At 49.9% G+C, this 14,984-nt stretch overlaps 2 protein-coding genes across 2 annotated transcripts; one reads left to right on the top strand and one right to left on the bottom strand.

The window, feature by feature from the left end:
• Nucleotides 1–409: 409 nt before the first annotated feature.
• Nucleotides 410–9,054, bottom strand: LOC100544425 (zinc finger protein 135-like). The gene is made up of 5 exons (XM_019611835.2): nt 7,728–9,054; nt 7,345–7,427; nt 7,045–7,171; nt 6,312–6,422; nt 410–6,210 (listed from the first exon to the last, which is right to left on the bottom strand). The coding sequence occupies exons 2-5, from the start codon at nt 7,366–7,368 to the stop codon at nt 4,871–4,873; spliced, it is 1,602 nt and encodes a 533-aa protein (XP_019467380.1). The 5' UTR covers nt 7,369–7,427; nt 7,728–9,054; the 3' UTR covers nt 410–4,870.
• Nucleotides 9,055–9,106: 52 nt separating this feature from the next.
• On the top strand, nt 9,107–12,987 carry LOC104917184. The gene is made up of 3 exons (XM_019611836.2): nt 9,107–10,076; nt 10,365–10,577; nt 11,281–12,987. Exons 1-3 carry the CDS (start codon nt 9,627–9,629, stop codon nt 11,332–11,334), a joined length of 717 nt encoding a protein of 238 aa, XP_019467381.1. The 5' UTR covers nt 9,107–9,626; the 3' UTR covers nt 11,335–12,987.
• Nucleotides 12,988–14,984: the final 1,997 nt, after the last annotated feature.

Raw genomic sequence — 14,984 nt, forward strand, 5'->3', positions numbered from 1 at the left:
CCCTCAGCCTTGCTCTCCGCAGGCGGTGCTTCTGTCACGCCTCGCTGGAAGCAATTTAAAGGAAGCCTCTGCGTATTCCAGGGAACTCGCAGCCAGACCCGGCACAGCCGGGAGCCGCCCGAGGATCACTGGGTTGTGCGTGCACCGCCAATTTGTGCTACAAAGCGCAGAGCCGGGGGCTGAAAGCCAGCTGCAACTCAGACCAGCAGCATTGCTCGGACTACATTTCTTCCACAGCGAAACCAGTGTGTCAGTGTGTTCCCTCCTCTGCCCTTCTTTTTTTCTCTTGTCTTCTGAAATCCAGGAAGAAAGCTCTCCAACCCCAGTGTGGTGTTAGAAAGCAGCATTCCTTTATTCCTCACGATGCACGCTGGGTTGTTGGAAATATCCAAATAATTTATCAGGGTGGTACCTGTGAGAAAGCAGATTTTATTTGCATTTGCAATGGTGGGCCTCCTGCAAGCAGGAGAGCACACAGAAAACAGCGTTACATTCTTTATGCCCTATCACTCAACGCTTCTCTCTTTCTGCCCTGGTTCCTCATTGGCTGAGTACTGCAGGTTCACAATCTTCCCGACGCTCAACTGAACACACGGATACTGGCTAAACATCACTTGTTGCTAGCTAAGCATACATCACTAATTACTTCTCACACCTGCTCATTCAACGCTCGCTCCTTGTTTCTGGACATCTGCTCGTCCTTGCATAGAGATAAGCTCAGAAGGAGGATGGGGGGAGTGTCTTCATCCCTGCCTGTTGCATCCCAACCTACCCACAGAGCGAGGCAAGCCAGCCTTGTGCAGAGGCCCTGCCTGCTTTGATGTTTGTTAAGTCTGCTTTTCTTTTGCTGAGGGTCTCTTATCCAAACAGAACAGCCCTACAGTATGCTTTCTAGTCCATAATACTATACCTATACTATTTGGAACATTTGAAAGCTACTGCAGTTTTGCAAGCAAGAATTAATCACACAATTCAACAAATATATTTCTAAAATATGTTACTAACATAGATGGTATTTCTGCATTTACACGTCAGCTATTTCTAAGGACAAGTTACAAAATACAAATACACTGTGCTCTACTTCTTCAGATCAATTCCTCTTTTTCAATACCTAATGCAGAAACAACATTCCATTCCTACAATGTGACCTGACAAGCAAGCACGCCCTCTCAGAGTTCAGCTCCTAAATCTGAACAGTTAAGACATGCATATGCACACACTGGCACACATTCATTCTTTTCATGGACTCCCAGATATGTGCTGATGTCCCTTTGGGCATTCTCAGTGGTATCTAGGGTGGGCGAGTGCCCAACTACTTCTTCCCCTTTTTTCTCCATCAGCTGCATCACTGAAGCCTTGTCACACTTCCATCCACTTTTCCCCAGTTTGGAAGATTTCCACTGCTTAGCGACCCATTCCACTGCCCATAGTGACCCACTTCTTAACAGCAGTGTGTGTGGAACCTGAGGAAAATGCCCTTGATCATTTTGAGGCAAAGGACAGAAGCATTTCATTCTGACTCCAGTGCTTCTAGCGAGGCAAAACAATTGAGGAAAAGTGTTCTATTATGTCCCCAGTGCAAAACTACAGAGGAATAATAGGACTGTTCACCCACTATAGCTGAAATGGAAAGTTTTAGAAGCATCACTTAATGGACTTCTTTTGCTAAACTAATATATTGGTTCTTAAACTAATCTACTAATCCCTATTCTGAAGCAAACCAACCTATATAGTTGCCTTCCATTTAATGCTGTTCACATTAACATACAGTTCTCAACACAACAGCAAACTGTTGCATGAATCACTAATTTCAGGATACCGCAAATTCCACCTAATCACACTTTTGTTAACTGTTAGTTGTAGATTTTGTGTATCTTTAAAAATCCATGCCATCAGTCATGATCCCGTATATTACCACCAATTACACTTCCGTACCATTAAAATCAAGAATTCCATATGTCATCAAATAAAATTCCACACGCCATCAAAACATTTTGTCCTTCTACTTCCTAAAACCACAAGTCAAAAGCACAGTTCTCCAACTTCCACGAACACCCATCACTTAGTCCCACATTTAGGGACTAATATATTTATGTTCCCAGTTTCCTTAGGCATTAAACAAAAACATGCTTAAACAAAGCCATGTTTCAGCACTTTCAAAACCCAGACGTACCCAGTAGAACATGAACCAACAATCAGGTGTTGCCCAAATGTAAACCTGGGTGCTCATACACCAACCCTCCGATCTCTGTCTACTTACAGGTGGCTTCCCAGACCCAGCAGCACTCCCGCCTGCAATTGGTTCTTCCAAATCCAGCCAACCCTGTGATCTTCACCAACTTACAGGTGGCTCTCCAGTGTACTGCTCCCCAAAACTTAAAAAGAAATATATATATTTTTTTTATTCCTCAGATGGTCCTTGTCTGTTCCCACAGTGATCCAGTTGAGGCAAGGATTCTCTCCAGAGGACTCTGCAGGGGTGCCAAGGAGGTCCTGTTCTCAACGGCTTCTGCAGCTGAGCAGAGATTGTCCCACCTGGGCCGACAATTCATTCAAAGCAAGGTATTCTTTCTTGGCAGCATTGGGGTGGCATCAGGATAACTCTACAAGAACGATCCACCAGCTGTTCGTTTATGAACGGGTTATATTTTCACATTTGTTACATATTCCTTACATTCCCAAATTCATGATCATATCCGCTGCTGGTGACTGCCCAACAGACATTGCCTTGTTTGGTGATCTTTGATGTCATCAAGTGTTCTTCTAGCATCGCGACGGTTCACTGTCGGTTGTTGTGTTGAACCTCATCAGGTTCACAAGGGCCCAACTTTCGAGTTTGTTGAGGTCTCTCTGGACAGTGCACCGAGGAGAGACTAAAGAACTGGGGCTGCTTAGTTTGGGGAAGAGGAGGCTGAGGGGAAACCTTATTGCTCTCTTCAAATACCTGAAAGGTGATTGCAGTGAGAGCGGGGTTGGTGTCTTCTCACGACACCAACAGGGGAAATGGCCTCAAGTTGTGCCAGAGGAGGTTGAGGTTGGATATCAGGAAAGACTTCTTTACAAAAAGGGTGGCTACGCACTGGAATAGGCTTCCCAAGGAGGCGGTTGAGTCACCATCCCTGAATGACTATAAACACCATTTGGATGTGGTGCTCAGGGACATGATTTAGAGGTGGGTTGTTAGAGTTAGGGTAGTATGGTTAAATTGCTGTTGGACTTGGTGATCTTTAAGATCTTTTCCAACTGAGAAATTCTATGATTCTTTGAATCTATGATCATCATTCTAACGTGTCAAACACATCACTCAGCTTGGTGCCATCAGCAAACTTGTTGACGATGCAATCAAAGGATTCATTCAGAGGGTGGTGACACACTGGAACAGGTTGCCCAAGGAGGCTGTGGATGCCCCATCCCTGGAGGCACTCAAGGCCAGGCTGGATGTGGCTCTGGGCAGCCACTCTCTCTCTCTCTCATTTTATTTATTAGCCTCAATTCCAATCATATATTGTATTACAGTGTGTTGTCTTGTATTCCAATATCATACGTAGGAAATTAACTCTCCTCCTCAGATCATTGCCGCTGTTCTGTTCTTAGGTCCATCTCCCATCTCCCTTCCCCCTTTTCCTTTCCCTTTTCCCAGGGTGTAGACCCGTAGATCCCCTGCCCCATTAGTCACAGTGCAGGCTGAACCAGCCTGTCAACAGCTGACACCCTCCCCTTCCCTCGGCTGTGGGCCTGATGTCCCCCTGTCACGGACACAGGCAGATCTGGAGATAACTTCGTGACAAATTGCCACCATTAAAGCATTTTTCCACAGAGATAACGGAAAACATTTAGTTTTCCTTTTAACAGTTGCCATGATTTTACGATTCCTGTTATTGGCATTACGCATCATATCGTCATGTAAAGCATGAGGAATTAAAGAGTTTATGCTCCAGTTCTGCGGACTGACAACTTTCCGGATACCTGGTTCCCAGAAGAGAAGAACAACTACGTACTCCAGAGGACTTTGCGTTCAGAGAGGAAGATAATCACAGGAGGAAGTCCCAGGACTGGTTCTCTCTCTCTGGTGCTCTAGTTGAAATTTTAAAGAATAGTCAACAACAAAAGGCTGCCTTTGATGTCGAGATATGTGACCAGTTGCCTGTGTTCTTGTCTTGGAAACATCACTTAACACGTGGTTGATGGGACAGCTGCTTTGTTCTGGTGAAGAAGTTTCTTTCAAGCACTGGTTGTGACAGTGTGCAGTAAGGACAGAAAGTGACTATATGGGAAAGGGATGTTACATTGCAAAGAAGATGACAAGTAGCCCAGAAGATGGAGACTGAATGGGAGACTTTGAGGATTTTGTTTTGCTTCGGAACAGATTTAAAGAGAGAGTAGGGCCGGTGGCTTGGAACAAGGAAATTGAATTTCTCCTGGAGAGAGAAATCAGAGGTGCTAAATAGAAACAGAGTTAAGGGGAGTACTATTGTCACAGAGTTATCTAAGTGAATCTGTGTCCGTGACAGGAGGCCTGAAGGCACACCAGCCCCCAAAAAAAAGTGGAAGGGAGAAGGGGGAAGTTGGGAGATGGGAGCTGAGCCCATAAAAAACAGAACAGCGGCAACGATCCAAGGAGGAAACTTAATTTGATATCGGATTGCTAAATAACACGATATAATACAATACAACAGGAACTGAGGGTAATTAAATAAAATGAGAGAGAGAGAGACAACAGAGTGTCCAAAATCAAAGGCTCTACTCTGGTTTGAAGGCTGGGGAGCTCTGGAGAGTCTGGAGCACTGCAGGCTCTGTGTCCTGTGCAGACGTGCTGGTAGGTAACGAGGCTGGAAGTTTTTTTGAAGGCTCTCACAAAATTAGGGCACTTCTAAGGTCTGCCTCCTTCGTGGACGCGTGCGTGGGAGTTGAGATTAGAACGGCTTCTGAAGCTCTTCCCACACTCAGAGCACTTAAAGGATTTCTCTCCCGTGTGGATGCGCTGGTGCTGCTTCAAGTGACAGCGGCTTTTGAAGCACTTCTCACACTCAGAGCACTTAAAGGGTTTCAGCCCCGTGTGGATGCGCTGGTGTATTCCGAGGTTGGAACTGCTTTTAAAGCTCTTCCCACACTCACGGCACTCAAAGGGCCTCTCTCCCGTGTGGACACGCTGATGTACTGTGAGGTTCGAACGGCTTCTGAAGCTCTTCCCACACTCAGAGCACTTAAAGGATCTCTCCCCTGTGTGGACGCCCTGGTGCTGCTTCAATTCAGAAATGCTTTTGAAGCTCTTCCCACACTCAGAGCACTTAAAGGGTTTCACCCCCGTGTGGATGCGCTGGTGTATTCCGAGGTTGGAACTGTTTTTAAAGCTCTTCCCACACTCAGGACACTTAAAGGGCCTCTCTCCCGTGTGGACGCGCTGGTGGTAGGTGAGGTGGTAACTCCTTTTGAAGCTCTTCCCACACTCAGAGCACTTAAAGGGCCTCTCTCCTGTGTGGATGCGCTGGTGGAAAGCAAGCTGAGAACTCCTTTTGAAGCTCCACCCACACTCGGGACACTCATAGGGCCTCTCTCCTGTGTGGATGCGCTGGTGCACTCTGAGGTTGGAACTGCTTTTGAAGCTCTTCCCACACTCAGAGCACTTAAAGGGGTTCTCTCCTGTGTGGATGCGCTGGTGGAGCTTCAGTTCAGAACGGCTTTTGAAGCTTTTCCCACACTCAGAGCACTCAAAGGGCCGTTCTCCTGTGTGGATGCGCTGGTGCACCGTCAGCTGGAAGGTCCTTTTGAAGCTCTTCCCACACTCAGAGCACTTAAAGGGTCTCTCTCCAGTGTGGATGCGCTGGTGCTGGGTGAGTTTGGATCTCCATCTGAAGCTCCTTCCACAGTCAGAGCACTTGTACTGGCTCTTCCCAGAGTGCACACGCTGGTGATTAACGAGGCTGGCATACCTTTTAAAGCTTTTCCTACGCAGAACACGTGGATTCAGCTTCTTCTGGCACGCTTCCTTGCTCCTCGGGTCTTCAGTCTGCTTTTGACCTCTGCTGAAATCCAGAGGTTTCCTCAGCTTCTTTCCCGGACGGTTTCCCAGGGGCTTCTTGGAGTGCTGTGCTTTCTCCAGGCACCTCTGGACATCCTTTCTGATTCTTCCCACTGAGACATGGCTGCTCTGCCTTTTGGCCACACCACTTTTCTGCAGACCCTTCTTTAGATTTGTGACCTCGGCTCCTGCTGGATGACAAAGGAAACAGAAAAGTACCACATGGTACCCCTAACATTCACCCACCAGAGAGGGCTTTTACAGCCCAACCTCCTTCCCTCCACCGCCTCACCTGGGCTGAGGTCTCCTGGCACGGCCTCAGGGCTACGCACATCTGGGATCCAGGGGTCATCCCCTCCCTCCAGCAGGGAGATCACCACGGGTTTGGGGGCTGGAAGTGGACCTTCAGTGATAGAAACAGTGGAGATGAGAGCATTGCCATCCTTCTGGCACAGTCCTACAACTCCACTCTGTGTTTTCCTCCACATGGTGAAACCACAATTAGGGCCTAAATAACACTGGCCCATCACATACTAACTTCCTTTAGAGCCCATGACTTTGACATCACCAAAAATTATTTTCTTCAGAAAATATTTTCTTTAAAATTGCCTTTGGAAGGATTTGATTGTATTCATCCCAGTGTATTCATCATTGTATTCATCAATGCCAAAGGCAACAGAAAGCTTCATTGGAACTGAACAGAAAATCATACATTCTAAAGGAGTAATCAGGGAATAGACTGTTATGCTGGAGCTGGTGGCACCCTGCAACGCAGCAGCACAAGGGCTGTTTGCAGGGAGCTCAGCCTCCCCCTCCTAGCTGATATCTGCTTGCCAGCAGTAACTCCAGAGCTTTTATCAGAATGCACTAATCCCTTCTGAAACTGCTGCTTCTCCGCGTTTCCTTTGCTATCAGTGTGCTAGTTAATAAGTAACTGCATAGCAGTTATTCTACACCCTATCTGCAGAGGGTAACTGCACAGCCAGAGGTGCCCCAACGAGGAGGAAAGGCAGCAAAGCCCTCACCCATCGAGGCCACGCACTGGTACGTCTCCAGCATCACGTCCCGGTACAGCGCTCGCTGCGCAGGGTCCAGCAGCGCCCACTCCTCCCTGCTGAAATACACGGCCACCTCCGCAAAGCTCACGGGCTCCTGCAAGCAAAGAGGCTCCTTGCTGGGAACAGCCACGGCCCAGGGAAGCAGCTCACAGAGGTGAGAAACTCCCGTCCCGGCCGCTTCTCTGGCCCCTGCACACAAACGCTGTTGGAGGCATTTCACTGTTTCTGCATTCACATCCCTTGCTCTCTCTTGCCTGCTTCCCCTACCTGAGATGGCTGTGCTGAGGCCATTTGCTGCTCTCCTGCAGGCTAGGATGGTTGCAGCTGGAAGGCAGAAGTTGAACTGGAGCCTGCAGGGAGAAGAGAAACGGCAGGGGAGCTGTGAGGGAACGCAGCAGCCCCTGCCCAAGACCAGCCCGCCCAAGGCCAGCCCTCCCCAGACCATCTGCAGGGCACACCAGGCCTTGTACAGGAACACAATCTGCAACAGCACTGGTAAAAGTGGCTAAAACAGATTAACCATCACAACGCTATCACAAACTGGGGGGCTGAAAGAGCTGACAGCAGACGCCCGACTCAACAAGTGAGGGGCAAATGCGCATCAGACAAAAGACAAAGCATGGCAAGGAGTCATGGGTAAGTCACCTTACCCCAAATGGACGGCAGCCCAAGTGCCCCTGGAGTTCTCTTGCACAGCACCAGGCCACACAACACGATCTCCCTTCACCTCACAAGGTCACGCCTGCACAGAGATCCCTTGCACCTTGACGTCAGGACACCTTGCTGATACTGATCTTCTGTAAGAGACTCATGGTTAGACTGAAACTTTGAGAGCTTCTCTAGGGTTATTTCTTAGAGTGGCGTACGATCCCGTAGGCGTTAGCCCTCGGCCAAGACCTGGCACAGCAGTGGATCCAAGTGCACCAAAGGCTCCTTGTGCTTCTAGGAGTTGAGAAAGCAAGGAGGTCAACTCTGAGCCCCGTGACTGAGTGGGAGGGCCAGCTGTAGGTATATGTTTAACCCTGCTCTCTATGCAGCAAATAACCAAGTGTATTCAGCCATCTCCACTCCTGTTAAATCACTACAGCGTATCTGTGTTACATTAATAAATAGAGCCCTGCATCTCCCTTAGGGCTGTATGTTGTATTTGGGGCCAAACGTGACAAATGGGCAAAATCATTAGGGGCCATACGAGGATGAAAGGAGAGAGGCGTTATCTGCAAAATGCCAAGTTTGGAAGTTGCATACGAAGCAAAGGAGAACTAAAATAAACAGGAACAGGGAACAGAAACTAAAGCAAAGGAAAAAATCAATCTAAAGTGTTACAAACAAATGTCTGAAAGTGGAGTAATCGATCTTGAAAAAAAAAAACACAACCAAATAAACGAACAAAAAACATTCGCCCCGGGCATTCCTAGAGACATCATCCTTAATCAGCCTCCTGGTATTACTTCCAGTCTAATGGTAGCATTCCAGACACTGGCTAAGGGTGAAGGACAGGAGAGTATTTCAGCTCCTGGCCTGTCAGAGCCAGCAGGGAAAGGAAAACAGCTTCCCAGTTCCCCTATCTACTACCACCAGAGGAACAGTAAGGCTGAAGTCAGAACAAAGAATGCCCAGAAGGCATTGGCGGCGCCTGCCCCAGGAAGAAGATGATCTGTGAATGAATAGTGGCAGCCATACGTTTATATTAATGCCAGATATCCTGCAGACCACTGGGAAAAGTCTTTTTCACAAATACCCGAACACAAATGTCGGTGCCAACCCAATTCCATTCTGGGAAGCTGAGCGTGCAGTTCAGACAGCAAAGAGTTAAGATTTGCAGTGGAAATGGAGCAAATCACTGCATACCAAAACTGGCTCCCGGATGAGAAATGTTTGCCAAATGCTCTCTCCGCAATTATAAATCATCCTGAAAAACGTTCAGGCCTCAGTGTCTGAAATGGACGACCTTGGGGCCCGCTCCTTCGGTTCAAACACTGATCCCAGCCCCCAGAGAAACAGGGAGACTGCAGCGCCTGTCCTTTGCGCCATCCTCCCCAAATCAAAATCGACGGATGTTCCTCAGTGCTCCATTTCTGTGCTGCACAGAAGTTCTGACGTTAACACGTATTTGGGCAAAACAAAGACCCCTGGTTGTCACCCACCCACATTTATGCTGCACATACTGAGCTTCTTGACTCCACAAAGCAACGTCACTGATAACACTGTAATTAAAGCACCTTCCTCTAAACAGTCGATGCAAGCAGCAGCACAGCAGTATGTCTACTTATTATCCAACCTAGCTACAGCTAAAGAAACTGGAGTGCACGAGCAATGGGAAAAAGATGTTGGTCCCAGCAATAAAGCAAGCAGATACACCTCGGGGGCAGCCCGTGCCAACTCGGGGATCTTTTAACTGACTAGAACCACCGAGGGGAGCACTCCCCCACGAAGAGTTACGAAGAACAGCTAGAAAATGGTACGCTCATCCAAGGACGTGCAGAAAAGTACCCAGCTCCTCGAGGAACGCTCTGAATGCAGCCCCCAGCACACGCACGCACCGAGGAATGCAACCGCTAGCAGAACGGCCTGCTGGAGCACCGCCTCTGCCGCTGTTATCCAAGCGGGGATGGCGCGCAGCCCTCGGGAAGGCAGCGCCGAGACGATCCTCCGCTCTTCCTACGCAGCGCCGTGCGGGACGGCAAATGCAAACGCCGTGCCGCAGGGCGAGGGAGGAAAGGGTGAAGCGCTCCGCCCCGCTCGGCCTCACCTGCTCTGCTGGGAAGAGTCGGCCGTTCTCCTGGCAGCGGCACCGACGGCTCCGTCTCTACCCAGAGCCGCCCGCAGGGCTGAGCGCCGTCCGGGGATGTGCCGGGAGCAGCGGCCCGGAGGTGACACAGCGCCAACGGCGCTGCTCGGAGAGGAGAGGATTGGAGAACGAGGCGTGGGGGACACGGAGCAGCGGAGCCAAGCGAAGGCCGCGTCCCGTCCCACCGGAAGGCACGCCGTCTGTGGAGGTGATGGAAAAGGAGTTCCGGGCTCGGTTGGGCTGGAACGGCTCCCTGGGCCGGGCTGCTGGGTGGAGTGGGGCGGAGCCGCCGCCATGCCGGCGCGGGGCGGGGGGCGGCAGCAGGACGGCCGGGCTGAGGCTGGGCTGGGGCTGAGCTGAGGCTGAGCTGCGCTCGGCGGGGCGGACGCGGCCGCCGTCTGGGTTCGCGAGCCCGAGGGTGGGGTGGGACCGGGAGGCGAATTCGCGTTCATCGAGTGAACGGAGAGGTGCTCCCGTTACCGCGTTCTCCCCGTAGGGACGTGGCAACCTGCGTCCCGGCGGCGGGCAGGGAAGCGCCGAATGCGGACATAAGCGAGGTCGTTCGGCCGCTGTAGAGCCGCACCGAAGCGCTGTGCAAAGACGGCGTTACAGCCGAAGTGTTTCTCGTGAGATTTTCAGCCCGTCTGACGTTCGTGTCTTGCCCGGGAGCCAGCGATGGGCAGTGCGGCATTCGGTTCTGTTCCCGTTGGTAAGAAACCAAACGCATCACCTTCCTTAAGCACTAACCGCGGTATATTTTTATACGCACATAAATACGTATGGACTGCTATTGCTCATTGGCTGATCGGGCTTTTCTCGGCCAAGCTCCGCTCTTTGTTCTCCGAACCTTGCAAATTCTCCCCGCTGGGTGGAGGGAAGGAATGTGCGGTGGGGGATGTTTGCTGGATCCGAGTCCGGAGGAGCTGAGATACCCCCTTTCTGCTGATGCCCTTCACTGCTGTAATTTTAACTGAATGGTGTAGGCTACTTATTGCATAGCAGCGTTGCTAATCCTATCAATTGAGGCATTATGGATTTATCTTTCTTTGTAACGATTTAATGGGGTAACCCGTTAAGAATTCCCCGCTGATTCTCTGCTTTTCTTGGTTGTTAACTTGCGGTCAGAAAACCTCAGAATAGGCACTCAATGCCTGTGTTCAGTATGTGGAGAGTATGAGAACAAATTTTAACAACAAAAAGTCGTATTTCTCTTTGGTGGTCATGCGTGGAAATGAAGTATGCTTAAATATATAAATGTAAGTGAATGTAACTGGGATAGCACCAACAACTTTTCCCACTTGCTATGGCTGATGCAAATCTAATTGACATGTAGTGTGGATGGACAGAGAGAGAGAGAGAGAGAGACATATTCTGCTCACCCTTCCCCCCTCAACCTTTTCTCCCTTCTCCAGCTTCTTCCCTCAGCTCCCTTCTTCAGCCTCACAAGGTCCTGCACAGGAAAATAACGAACAACAGAACAAGTAAAACAAATTAATGACCATAAATCCATCTCATACTGGGGACTGAATGAACTCAGAGCACAGCCCTGGTTCAACTGACCATGTGCTAAAAGGCGATCTATGAATATCAGTCAGTCATCTTACTTCAAAACAGGGAGCAGCCCAAGAGCCCCCTTTGAGCAACCCTGCATAGCAGCAGGCTGCAGGACATCATCTCCCCCTAAGCGCAGATGCTTCTTAAGGTTCCACCTGCACCAGAGATCCTTTGCACCTTGACGTCAAGAGACCTTACCAATACAGACCCTCAGTATGTGGTGAGTAGATTGGTGTTATCTTTGTTAGCCTCACCAAGAGAACACATCTTAGACTGCTTCTGGATTTGCTAGCCTTGCTAAGATCATATATCTTGGACTGGTTGTTTCAGGCCTTGTTAGTTTTGATAAGGTGATATCTGAGTTTGACTGTGCACGTACAATTCCGTAGACATAAACTGCTGACCAAGTCTGGGACTAGAGCAGATCCACCTTACACCTGTGGTTGAGAAAGCAAGGGGGACCCTGAGCCTCGTGACTCAAAGGGAGGGCTTCCTGTAGGTGTGTGTTTAACCCTACCCTCTATGCAGTAAATAACCAAGTGGTTGCTGCAGTCTTCTTAAGCCACTGTTAAATCACTACATTATATCTACATTATATCAGTGAATATCTTCCTCCTCCTCTCTTATCAGTGAAGTGCTCAGCATAGCTCTTTCCACCCTCAGCTGCCAGCCAGCCAGGGACAGAAACACCATTCCTCCCCTCCCCTTTGGAGCTCTTTTCCCTGCTGGGTAGAGTTGAACTTTCTGTTGTCAGTATTTCAGCCCTCTGCCCACCCCACCTGACAGCACAGGGCCTGAAGGCTGGGTGTATGCCAGCTGAACTCATCTGCGTCAATAATGCTTCTGCATTTGCATTTCCCTCCTGCCCCACCTGGGAGTTCATCTCCCCATGAAGATGAGCACCTTGGGCATGTTCTCAGCATGTCCTCAAGTCAGCCCACAGGCTGTCAGCTTTTCGTATCTCCCATTCAGCTTGGAGTTTTGGAGTGGGTGAACAGGGTGCTGGCGCTCAGTTGCTTGCTGCTGTTTGACCACTGCGCTCGGGTTCCCTCTGTGCCCTGAGATGCAAATGCAAGGAGTGATGCAGTGTGCGGAGAGCAGAACGGGAGCCCAGTGCTGGAGCGGGTGCAGATGCTGAACGTGCTCAGGGCCCGCAGCTGTGTGCTGAACACATCTGTGGCTGCCTGAACAAAAGAAAACCCAGTCCCGTATGGGGGGGGGGCTGACACAAGCCTTGAAAAAAGCGAGCCATCAAGCCAAGCGCTAAGCACAAAAAAGATAACGCTGAAAGGGTCGCTAGAGGAAGCTTTTGCCTGCTGGGAATCCTAAGGGAAACCGGGGGCTGGCGGGGAGGGAAGTGGAAATTCCCTTCTTGGAGACTTTACATTGACACACTCAAAAGGAGGATTTTAAAGAAAAAAGCCGGAGCTGGAGCCAGGACCAGGTACCACCCGGGTTACAGCAGCGCCGGTTCCGCCCCGCTCGGTGCCGCTCCCCGCTCCCCTCCCGGTGCTGGCAGGGGGCAGGAAGCGTGCGCTGCTCTGCACGACCCCAGAAGGGCACCTGCCTCGGTTGCGGAGCAAGCTGCTCCATCTCCGCTGCAGGCAGCCCGGCTCCTCGGAGCCGCGTAGAGCAGCGGATGCCGGGTGCCCTCAGCCCGGAGCTGCCCGCAGGACGGCCTCGGTGCACCGCTGCCAGCACGGCGCTGCCCGCACGTCTTCCAGCCGGGCTCTCCGCTTCAGCACAGCTCGGGTGCCAGGCAGGAATACTCACAGCGAGCGCCCCGAGCTGCCGGTCCTTCGGCACGGTTTGAGAAGCAACCGGGTCGTTGCTCTTGTCCCGGTAGTCGTACCGCGGTTCCACAGGAGCAGCGTGCGCAAGGCAGGCGCCAGCTCCTCAGCCGGAGATGTCGCTCGTTCCAGGTCAGATGTGCGCCCGGAGGCGGTGTTTTGTCATGCTAATTGCGCACCGCTTTCTGGAGTCTCTTTTCTTCCTTCGGTGGGGACATTTGCACATCCTTGTAGTCAGACCCTCCTACGCTCTCGTCCTTGCATTCCTTTAAATCCTCTAACCCGCGAGTATGTCTCAGCAGGAGGCAATCTCCGGTCCGACACCAGGCACTATGTTGAATTAGTTTAAGAACTAAGTGATGGGTGTTCGTGGAAGTTGGAGAACTGTACTTTTGACTTGTGGTTTTAGGAAGCAGTGGGACAAACTGTTTTGATGGCGTGTGGAAGTTTATTTGATGACGTATGGAATTCTTGATTTTAATGGTACGGAAGTGTAACTGGTGGTAATATACGGGATCATGACTGATGGCATGGATTTTTAAAGATACACAAATCTACAACTAACAGTTAACAAAAGTGTGATTAGGTGGAATTTGCGGTATCCTGAAATTAATGATTCACGCAACAGTTTGCTGTTGTGTTGAGAACTGTATGTTAATGTGAACAGCATTAAATGGAAGGCAACTATATAGTTTGGTTTGCTTCAGAATAGGGATTAGTAGATTAGTTTAAGAACCAATATATTAGCTTAGCAAAAGGAGTCCATTAAGTGATGCTTCTAAAACTTTTCATTTCAGCTATAGTGGGTGAACAGTCTTATTATTCCTCCGTAGTTTTGCACTGGGGACATAATAGAATACATTTCTTCAATTGTTTTGCCTCGCTAGAAGCACTGGAGTCAGAATGAAATGCTTCTGTCCTTTGCCTCAAAATGATCAAGGGCATTTTCCTCAGGTTCCACACACACTGCTGTTAAGAAGTGGGTCACTATGGGCAGTGGAATGGGTCGCTAAGCAGTGGAAATCTTCCAAACTGGGGAAAAGTGGATGGAAGTGTGTCAAGGCTTCAGTGATGCAGCTGATGGAGAAAAAAGGGGAAGAAGTAGTTGGGCACTCGCCCACCCTAGATACCACTGAGAATGCCCAAAGGGACATCAGCACATATCTGGGAGTCCATGAAAAGAATGAATGTGTGCCAGTGTGTGCATATGCATGTCTTAACTGTTCAGATTTAGGAGCTGAACTCTGAGAGGGTGTGCTTGCTTGTCAGGTCATCACCCTGTGTGTATCATGAGGAATAAAGGAATGCTGCTTTCTAATGCCACACTGGGTTAGAGTTTTCTTCCTGGATTTCAGATGACAGCAGAAAGAAAGAAGGGCGGGGGGGGAGCATGCTGACACACTGGCTTTGTTGTTGAGGAAACTGGTCAGAGCAGTGTTGCCAGTCTGAGTTGCAGCTGGCTTTTACCTCCAGGCTGTGCCACTTTCTTACATCGCATAGGAGTTAGAGAGTTTTCTTCCTGGATTTCAGAAGACGAGAAAAAAAGAAGGGCAGAGGAGGGAACACACTGACACACTGGTTTCGCTGTGGAAGAAATGTAGTCCGAGCAATGCTGCTGGTCTGAGTTGCAGCTGGCTTTCAGCCCCCGGCTCCGCGCTTTGTAACACAAATTGGCGGTGCACGCACAACCCAGTGATCCTCGGGCGGCTCCCGGCTGTGCCGGGTCTGGCTGCGAGTTCCCTGGAATACGCAGAGGCTTCCTTTAAATTGCT

This window comes from Meleagris gallopavo, unplaced genomic scaffold, assembly GCF_000146605.3.
Source record: "Meleagris gallopavo isolate NT-WF06-2002-E0010 breed Aviagen turkey brand Nicholas breeding stock unplaced genomic scaffold, Turkey_5.1 ChrUn_random_7180001957296, whole genome shotgun sequence".
In the NCBI taxonomy this organism is placed as follows: Eukaryota; Metazoa; Chordata; class Aves; order Galliformes; family Phasianidae; genus Meleagris; species Meleagris gallopavo.

Excerpts from the sequence above, each read along its gene's own strand:
- LOC100544425 (XM_019611835.2), bottom strand. The coding sequence starts at position 7,368 with ATGGCCTCAGCACAGCCATCTCAG. Across the intron at positions 6,423-7,044 it reads CCAGTGCGTGGCCTCGATGG|GTCCACTTCCAGCCCCCAAA; the intron begins GTGAGGGCTTTG and ends CTATCACTGAAG. Across the intron at positions 6,211-6,311 it reads GCCAGGAGACCTCAGCCCAG|CAGGAGCCGAGGTCACAAAT; the intron begins GTGAGGCGGTGG and ends TTTGTCATCCAG.
- LOC104917184 (XM_019611836.2), top strand. The coding sequence starts at position 9,627 with ATGCAACCGCTAGCAGAACGGCCTGCTGGAGCACCGCCTCTGCCGCTG. Across the intron at positions 10,077-10,364 it reads AAGGCACGCCGTCTGTGGAG|GGACGTGGCAACCTGCGTCC; the intron begins GTGATGGAAAAG and ends TTCTCCCCGTAG. Across the intron at positions 10,578-11,280 it reads ATTCGGTTCTGTTCCCGTTG|CTTCTTCCCTCAGCTCCCTT; the intron begins GTAAGAAACCAA and ends TCCCTTCTCCAG.